We start from the raw sequence: 10,517 nt of genomic DNA on the forward strand, positions 1-10,517 counted from the left end.
ATCTTATAAGATGTTTAGGAGCTTATAAGTTGTTAAAAGGTGTTTGGTAAAAAAATTGCAAAAGATCTTATTTTTTCCATAAATAAGCTCTTAGGGAGCTTATAAGATGTTTTTAAAAAAGTACCTCTACCCCACCTTTTTTTCTTTAAGATCTTATTTGCTTCTTTACTAAAACACTTAAAATACAAAATTACCCTCAAATACTTTATTATATTACATGAATACTAATAATATTTATATTTTATCAAAACAACGTATTCTTGTAATAAAGATTAATAATTAATTAAATATAATTATCGTAATTATCATAATAATTGTAAAAAATAGTATTCTCTATTTATATTTTATATGTATATAAAAACACACGAATATTCTTATTATCTCCATAATAAATTATATTTCTTTCATCTATAAAAAAAATTATATTTCTTTTACAACTTTTATTTTATATTATTATTATTATTTGAAAAAATAATTTGTAAATATTATAATAATATTTTAGGAACAAAAGTATTTGAGTCAAATAAGTTTAACAATTATACTGGCGTCATGTATTTTTTTGTCATTATAGCAATAAACAGACCTTTTATTTCCAAACACCTGAATAACTTATAAAAACAAAAAGTAACTTATAAGCTACATATCCAAACACCTTAAAAAATAATTTTTAAAATAAGATCTAACAGCTTATCAGCTCCTAAAACATCTTATCAGATGTAGGAGCTTATAAGATGTTTTAAATAAGCTTAGCCAAACGGGCTCTTAGAACTTTGTTGTAAAGTAGATGTTTCATTCGAGAAGTCTTCACAAATCAGTAATCAGTAATCACAATCAAAAATCATCATCATATTCTCCTTTTTGCCTTTTAGTAACGCACGCTTTTACTTGCCTCTTTTTTACTGCCTTTTAGTTTTTTCGTGCTGGAACCAACTTTTCACCCCCCCCCCCCCCCTACATCAATTACAGTTTAATCCAATATATAATAATATATAACTTTTATCAGTCAATTACTTATATATACCCTATATTTTATTTAAATAGAGATATTTTTTGTAAGAAATTAATCAGGAAATTGGAAAAGAAAATCATGGATGCATGATAGTAAAATTGCACAAAATTAAAAGTCAATTTTTCTAAAAAAAATAGGGTAAATTACGTTCAAACCCCTGAGATAAGGTAAAATTATGAAAAAAATCCTTTTAATTTAGGTAATTACAAACACACTGCTCAACTATGTATTTTCTTACAAAAAAATCCATCATTTAATAGATAAATTCGACCCAGTAAAAATGAACGTATATGACAATACATAGTGAAGGGGTTTCGTATTGGACCTTAAATCAAGGTGTTGATCGTAATTTTTACCTAAAAATTATAAACGATTTTACAAGAATTGCCGATATAAGAACTTACATCAAGAATTTTTAATTTAATGGAGTATTGTTTTATATTTATAACTATGATAATGATCCGCCGAGGAATTGAAGCTGAATTGATTATAATTAATTAATTAATTAATTATATTGAATCGAACATAAGAATCCCATGATAAATGGATAACAAAGATGAAAAGTACAGGCGTGATGAGGAGAGAGAAAAAAAAAACCACGAATGAATAAATATAAAGCAATTATAAAAAATAAAAAATAAAATAAAATAAAAGAATAATAAAAGCGAAAGTGAAAACTGTGAGTCACAGAACAACTTTTTACATTAATAACCTGTCGGTAGTCACGCATTTCTGTCTCAAATTTATCTTTTCTGCTACAGATATTACAGAATCTTATGATACGATTTGCTCTTTTACAGTTTTACCCCCAGTACAATATGTAATTACACTCTGGTTTTTGACACCGGTCACGATATAGAACGGGTCATATATTGAACCGGTTCAACACGGTTTCAATAGTTTTTTTTTTTTACTAATTTTCATTTTTAATTATTTGTAAATAATTATGAAGTAATTTATTTTGTTAAAATTCACTTACAATAAAATATATGTCATAACTATAATATTTATTCCATATGTCTATAATTTGAATTTCATCAACTACCATATGGTCATATTCCAACGACTTCTTCGACCATACGCCCGGTGATAAACATTGGGTGGGTCTTCTGCTGCAACGTATCCTTTTTTATTTTATAATATATTCTCCCGCTAGGTTTTACTTTTAGGGATTTTAGAAAAATAAAAAAAAGACACGTGGCAGCAGAAGACCCACCCGGTGTTTATTACCGGGTGTACGTAGGGTCGAAGGAGCCATATTCCAACTATATCATATGAATATATATTTGATATAAAAAAGTTGGGCAAATTACGGTCAAACCCCTGAGTTAGTCAAATTACAAAAATCCGTTAATGTTTGGGTAATTACAGTCACCCATTAATTATGTATTATCTTACGAAAAGACCCATCCAGAGGTAAATTTATGAATGTTAATTTAGTAAAACCGAACCGAAATTTCGGTACGCCAACATTTCATACTGTTTACCGAAATAAATATTCGATTTGGTTCGGTAAATAACCAAATTACATAAATTTTATGTAAAAGTATTTAAAAAGAGGGAGTGACTGTAATTACCCAAACAAGAGAGATTTTTTCGTAATTTGACCATACCTCAGGGGTAGCCGTAATTTGCCGAAAAAATAAAACTATTTTTTTAATATTCATTAATAATTTGAATATTAATATTTCAATGATACTATCTCTATTAAGAGAATTAGTTTAGACACAACTTTTTGAGATCAATTAGTTATAATTAATAATAAAATAAGGCTAATTTTTAATGTTAGTATGATTACCAAAATCTTAGATCTCTATAGCCTAGTGATACATCTAGGCAATAGGAAATAGACCAATGTAAACGTCTAAGTCCAATATAGCCCTTTTTGACTTTGAATATTCAATTGTTTGTGTGAACATTATTTAAATCAAGTGGAAAAAAAAATATGCTATACGGCCATGTTGCATGCAATTTGCTATACACATTACTTTTTTCTAGGAACAAACTAATATCATCTCATAAGTCATTAGTGTTAACAGCTAGGGAGAAATGTTCTGTCTATTTCTAAGGAATGGTCTACTTGGTGAAGTAAAAAAGAACGATGTTTTTTTCATTACAAGTTTAAATTTCTTTATTATCACTCTTTTGGACAAAACTTAATTGTTACATTTCGAATGACTACGAGTTCTCTCTCGTCAATCATAAAATACGTTTATTTGATATATATGTATAACACCAAAGAACGTAGAGAGTAAATCAATATCAACATGAATTTATATATAATCAAACACATAAATGTATAAATGTGTGTAAAACATGCGCTAATATTTTTTTTTATTGATAAGAGAGTATGGAACTATTCGAAATGTGTTGGTAAATTATGTCATTGTATAATAACTCGCAAATTACAGGTTAGATGCAGACTACATAAATTAATCAGGTATGACGAATTTAACCTAAAAAGTATTAATAAAGGAATTTAAACACGAGTCAAATGATTACTCGTTTTCTTGTTCCACCAACTAGACCACCCCTTATGGTAAAAGAAGCCCCGCAAATGATCATTGCCATTAATTCCCAAATTCCCCATTTTCATTTTTTTTATAATTATTTTGATGAATATTAATTACCAAATTCAATGGATGTGATCAAAGATTTTTCTAAGTGTCAATTGTCATCGTATTAAGGGGGACTTTGCCTCCATAACTAGGAAAGTAATTTGGACCACTCGACAATTTGACAAAGTTGATAGTTCTTTTGTTAAATATAAATTAATAATTGAATTGGAAAGTCAATCAAGATCCAAGTGTGCCATTAAGTTTTCGAGTTAAATCATTTAATTATGTAGGATGTTATTGTGTATTGTGTATTCTAAATTCAACACTAAATATAATATTTCCTCTGCTCTTAAAGTAATTGTCGTTTTTTCAGTTGTGCACAAGTATTAAAAATGCCGATAAATATATTTTATTTTTAGAGAAAAAAAATATATTATAAAGGCTAAAATAATCTTGAGTTAGTACTTAGAGTTGAATTAATAATGTTAAAACAGGAAAAAATGCATTTAAAGCAGTATTACAAATATAAAGTGACAAATAATATGGAACAATTTTTTTTTTTAATAATTATTATAGAAAAGAGGGAGTATAAAGTATAACTGTACTATCCTTCCTACTAATTTCCTCTTCATTAATTATTCCTTTTTATTTGTTTGTTAGAGTTAAAAAAGACGTTGAAAAAAATATTATTTAATGATAATTTGAATTCTAATTAGGGTACAAATAATTAAAACAATTTTTTTTCTTCTTAAATTATTATAGTGATAGTTGCATAAAGTCTTGAGAACCTAATTTTTGGACAATTGGGGCTCTCAATAAATGCTTATGGACAAATAACATCAATTACAGCTCTCATTAAATATCTTTTGGACACATAACAAGTAGGTTTTGCCGTCACTAACAGGTTTTGCTGTAATATTTGGAATAATTAATTCCAATTAATTCATTTATAATTTACACTGAAAGACTTTCAGGACTTGACCTAAAAAACTTAGAGTTGAGATATAACAACAAATAATTTTATTTGAGTCTTGGCCTGTTAATTAGGCAAATTTGGACCTGACTTTGTATCGAGTTTCATTTAATTTCTTTTAATTTGTACTTAATTAGACAAATTAGTGCGAAAACTTTAACTTCTTAAAGTATTTGTGTTTCAGACACGTTTTGTGTCCGACATTCGAGGACACCTGCCGGACACCTTATGGGCCATTTTGCAAATTTCTGAAGAAATGTGCTTGAATTAGCTAATTTTCAAATATTTTTGTTGTTTTCCGAATTATTTACATGATTTAATGATCAACTGCAAATTGATAGTTAATAATAATAGTTATTTTTTTAATATATTTATATGGATAAAAACTTATATATGTTTATATAGGATATTTATAAATACACCCCTATATTTTTAATATTTACACGTTTTCCCCCAGTTCAATTATCCGTCATGCAGTTTCCCCGTTTTCCATATCGCCATTCCGTGTTACATAATTTATGAGTTTTGATTAAAAAAACCAACTAAGATCTCTTTCAAATTATTTACTTAGCCCTCTCCTTTTCACATTCTCAAAATTTTGATTTGGATTTACTTATGTGGCTTGAAAGGTTTCTAATTGTAAATGTGAAAATTGAGATTGTTTTTGTCTAAAACATTATGCCCATATTTGAAGCATACAAATTGTAACAATACAATACATCTCAATAATTTTAGTTCATATATATATATATATATATATATATATATATATATATATATATATATATATATATATATATATATATATATAGAGCACTTTTCCTCACTAATTTGTTTGTTCTTACTACAACACTACAAAGATTACTAAAAAAACATAAATAAATGGGAAACTTTCTCTATTGTCATAAGTACATTATTCGACTATTATGACTTCCAATAGGCCTATTTCCCTATTCAAATTAAAAGTTTTTCAATCAATAATTTTATGATCAAATAAAATCTTCACTTGATCTCAAAAAAAAAAAAAAAAAAAAAAAAAAAAAAAAAAAAAAAAAACTTCACTCAAAGGCTAATAATTGATGTTTTGTTGAGAGACATTAGGGCCCATAAACTCTTTTCACTTGTGTTAGTCAAACCCCACCACACTTTATCGATGTATATTTAGTTAAATCATGCTATATATATATATATATATATATAGGGTTGGCAATTTAGCACTCCCCACCGAGTATCCGCTCCGTCCCAGATACCCCGATAATCCACATCCCGTTAGCTGATTGACTTGTAATGAGTACGGGGCGGGTGCGAATTTTTCAAAACCCGCCCCGTACCCCCATGGCCATCCTTGTATATATATATATATTATACTCAAATCATGTGTACTTTAATTCTCTCTGCATGTTTACAAAGACCAGGTTTTGTAGGTGCTACATTCAGTGTTATAAATCTATAATTCAAAATCACTCGTATTTTTATCGGGGTGTAGCATCTCATAGACCCAAAGACCATAAACAGAAAGTGGATTTGCTTTTTCCATGAGATTGACAATATATGGTAAGGGAATCTCTAGTCAAACAAAAGATGGCCATAGCCTTTTTGCTTGCACAAGAAATTACACATCATTTTTAATTGACTTTTGATGTATAACATGTTGGGTAGAATAGTTTCATGTCAAATTTATAAAATCCCTATAAATGTGTTTGTTTATTTTGTAAAAAAAAAAATATTATTTACAAATTAGTCCATGAATTATTATGTTATTAAAGAAGTTCATTGCTTAAGATACTTAAAACGGAAAGGCCAATCAATTCAATTCACTTGTGGTATCCGACTCACCCCACAAAATAATAAATAGTATATATGGAAAATATACGATGCCAAAATATTTGCTTAATAAAGAATATTAATAAATGGCATATGCTCCATAGAGAAAAAAAAGAGTAAAAGACCCTTCAAAAGTTATGACCACATAATGAATATTTCACTTACTCAAAAAAAAAAAAAATATATTTTCAGTTTTGGTCCTTTTATGTTCATAAGAAAATATACTTGGTCCATCATTTTTCAGAAATTCAACAATTTTAGTTATTTCCGTTAATACTTTGTTAGTAGTACTAACAGAACCAAGTGTGTTCCCATTACTGTCTTAACTGACGGACTAACGGTAAATTAATGAAAATCACTGAAAGTGTTAAATTATTGAAACATGAGGGACACACAATGTCTTTTCTTATGAACATGTGGGCCAAATATAAAATCAGTACAAATTTGAGGGATGAAAACTATAATTTTCCCCAAATCTTTTTTCCATTCCACTTCCGATCATAGGGGGCTCATTCTTTTTTTAAAATATTGATATTTTTAAGGTTAGATCAAATTAAAGAAATTGGCTAAGACACTTTATAAACGTAGCCTTTTATTTAATTGAGTGGTTGTCTAGATAAATTATTAACAATTAAAACCATATATATATATATATATTCTGCTTTTAAAAGTTGAAACAGAATTGTAGGTAGACCCTTCCACCCAAAGGAACATACCATAATAATTTTAGCTCACACGCTTTTAAAAAGTGCTTTTTTTCGTAGTTAAGGTTTTCGATACGTCATTAAATAATTAAGTGCTTACGAACGACGAGTTTTCTACATTAATTATCTTGTAACATATCGTTAAGTAGAAGAGTTCACCAACACTAGCTTTTGTTATTCGAATGATCGATGCTAGTTTAATGTAGTGGTATTTCGAATCTTATATATATATATATATATATATATATATATATATATATATATATATATATATATATATATATATATATATATATATATGGTAAATTACAAACACGTCCTTGAGGTATGGTCAATTTACGAAAAATCCTTATTGTTTGGATAATTACATCTAGCCCCTCAACTATGATTTTTTCTTACATCTCCACCCTTATGGTGTCAAATTCAACATAATCGTCTAGATTTTGCGGAATGTGCTCTAGTTTGTACTTGTTTTGTATAAAAATACAGTTTCTGATGCACCACAATTTGATATATACAAGCTAAAAAACATATATTATGATCATCTTGCTTCAAAATGTGGAGTTCGAATGGGATAAAATGGGTACAAAAGTGATAATATTTCATATAATGTCAAAGATTCCATTAAATTTGAAACCGCAAGAATTGACATGTAAGAAGATTTATAGTTGAGGTGGGTGATTGTAATTACCCAAACAAGAGGGAGGTTTTTGTAATTTAACCATACATTAGGGTTGTTGTAATTTACTCTATATAAATATGAAAAACAATATTGAAAATGAAATAAAAAGGGATTCTTATTCAGTCCTATCCACGTCTAAGAATAGCATATTCCAAATCCCGAAGCTGATAGTTCTATTTGGATTTGATTTGGTCGGCAAATTATAATTTTAAATTGGTGATACAGTTCATAACTCGTATGGAGTAATAAATAATAATTTATAAATAAATAGGCAAACTTAATCTTTACTTTTCAATCCAATTTTTCCAAATACAAATTCCAATAAAATTTTAATCCCAACTCCATTTGCCAAGTATTTACCAAAAAACCCATCACACAAGAAAGAACTATATGTAAATCCCCTTATGATGTATTCTTTCTAGTACACAATCTTTGAATGATGAAATTTTACAGAGGTACTTTGTAATAAAAATTGGATTGTGATAAATGTCGTTTCAGTTTTGAGAATATTGTTCAACTTTAGATGTGATCTTGACCATTTTTAATGTGAATTTTGGAAAATTCTGAATATGGAATTTGTAGTTCTTTCAGTTAGTTTTTTAATCCAATTTGAATCATCGAGATTGGACGTCGGACGAGAAAGATATGAATAAATCGACGAACATTGACAACTACTTCGATGTTTCGAGTTATCTAAAATTCAAATAGTAACTCATTCGACATAACTTTACCACCCGACATCAACTGATTCAAGTTGAACTAGAAAACTAACTCAAAAGATTACGGTTTCTGTGTTTTGAATTTGCCAAACAAACTAATAAATCACGTTCAAATTCAGAACTATATTAGTAAAATTGAACCGACATTATAAATATAATTCAGATAATTTTTCAGAGAGGTAAATTGAGACCTTGAGTAATGGGCTTTCGAGCTTGAGCTAAGGTATATATTGGGCCTCTATGGGCATGGCCCAATTTCAGCTTAAGTTTGTACCAAAAACGCGAAATCCCCTTCAATATGTCATATTAAGCTAAATTAATATGACATGCATCAAAGTATATTGTTTGTCCAAATTTCAAAATCTTATGCACAAAAAATGAATTTAATATTTTACTCCCCTTCAGTATATATATATATATATATATATATATATATATATATATATATATATATATATATATCACACTTTTATCTCTACGATATTGCTCTACGAGACTTGGAGGTATTCTAATTTGGGCGTCGGAGTGCTATCGCTGGGGGCACCCCTCCCGATCCATTTTTGCAGGTCTACGATGCAAAAGCCCAAAGTGGAATGACTCCAAAGAGAGTTTATAATACACGAACCTGAATTTACAGATTCGGGGCTTTAATAATTAACAAAAACATCGTCTTGATGAATAATATATAAATACAAATGAAAGTAAATACGTATTTAATACGCTTCGATGCCGAAAATAAAGTACCTTTCCGCAAAAAATGCTTCCCCGAACGCGCTCCGTTCAATCAATTAGGTCGAAAGACAACATGCTGAAAAGGTAAACATAAGCAGAAAAAAAAAATCAGTTTTCAATTTTCATCGATTAAAACAAATAAAGTTTTTAGTGTTCGAATAGAATCCAATTACAATAAATCAAATAAGAAACACGATCGTTTGATTATTACCTTGATTTGTGTCCGATTATAAGTATAAGTGATGTGTACTAATCCATCATTTGATTGAATAACAGCTGGATAAGAGAACTCCATTCCCGCGTTCTCTTCTAGCGTGACAACATCTTGCCAGGTGTCACCGTCGTCTATAGAAACCGCAACTTTTAGCACACCCCGCGAAATTGTATTGTAAGCAAGCACTAAACGCCCGTCGCTCAACTTGACTCCGTCAATTCCTAAAAAAAAAAAAAAAATATTTATATAATTCGTAATTATTTAATCAATCATGAATTTATCTTGCTAACCAAACGAGGGCTTTATTTTAAAACCTGAATTTGGATTTGGCAATTCGGTTGGCCTCGCGTAATCCCATGTGTGACCGTTGTCATTCGATTCGGACATGCAAATTTTATTAATACCCTCGAATGATCTCAAAAGAACACGTAAATTTCCTTTTGCGGTTTTGTAAGGAACGGGTTGAATCACACTTAGAGATTTATTTTGAATGTATATCGGCCCGTATTTTCTCCACGATCGGCCTAAATCCGCAGTTATCTAAAAAAAAAAATCAACCAATAATTAAAAAATATATAAAAATTATTTGTAAAATTATATAAGGTTGATTTCTCCATAGAATTAAAGAAACCTCCATCCATGCACCCCAAGAATTCCAGCTCTCGACCGAAGATCCGCAGAGCAAGTCCCCGTTTTCTAGCAAGATTGGCTAAAGACGAAAAAATATATTTCGAGTCACAAAAGGGACTTTATAAAACTCAAATAATATTTAATTAATAGAGACAAATTCACAAATTCAGTTAAACCTTATTTTTAATCGGTCCCAATATGCCGGGAGGAAGTTGTTCTCTTTCCGACCACGTGGCCCCACCGTCATCCGATCGCTTCATACATCCGCTCCATCTACATATTAAACCAAATTAAAACTCAATTAACGCTGAAATATTTAGTTAAAAATAAATCAAACGAGGAGCGTAAAAAAAGGATACGATCCCATCTATTTGCCTATTTAAATACAAGAAACTCGAAAAACTTCATCATTTACTAATGAAAAACGAAACAATGGAGAAACGACTTACTTTTGAACTTCTTGACCGATTTT

General features: G+C 29.0%; 1 protein-coding gene across 4 annotated transcripts in view; it reads right to left on the bottom strand.

The window, feature by feature from the left end:
• Positions 1–9,055: 9,055 nt before the first annotated feature.
• LOC105952265 (BNR/Asp-box repeat family protein) overlaps positions 9,056–10,517 on the bottom strand; it is a 3,289-nt gene continuing 1,827 nt past the window's right edge. For all 4 annotated transcript variants that reach the window (XM_088824559.1, XM_088824560.1, XM_088824558.1 and 1 more), the window contains 7 exons: positions 10,495–10,517; positions 10,222–10,318; positions 10,047–10,124; positions 9,730–9,955; positions 9,413–9,636; positions 9,214–9,277; positions 9,056–9,094 (listed from right to left, as the gene is read on the bottom strand). The exon at positions 10,495–10,517 is cut by the window's right edge and continues 105 nt beyond it. In XM_088824559.1, coding sequence (XP_088680685.1) covers positions 9,254–9,277; positions 9,413–9,636; positions 9,730–9,955; positions 10,047–10,124; positions 10,222–10,318; positions 10,495–10,517 — 672 coding nt within the window. In that variant the 3' untranslated portion in view covers positions 9,056–9,094; positions 9,214–9,253. The remainder of the gene's footprint in view (positions 9,095–9,213; positions 9,278–9,412; positions 9,637–9,729; positions 9,956–10,046; positions 10,125–10,221; positions 10,319–10,494) is intronic.

Source organism: Erythranthe guttata, chromosome 10 (genome assembly GCF_056151865.1).
Source record: "Erythranthe guttata isolate IM_541 chromosome 10, IM_541, whole genome shotgun sequence".
Taxonomy (NCBI): domain Eukaryota; kingdom Viridiplantae; phylum Streptophyta; class Magnoliopsida; order Lamiales; family Phrymaceae; genus Erythranthe; species Erythranthe guttata.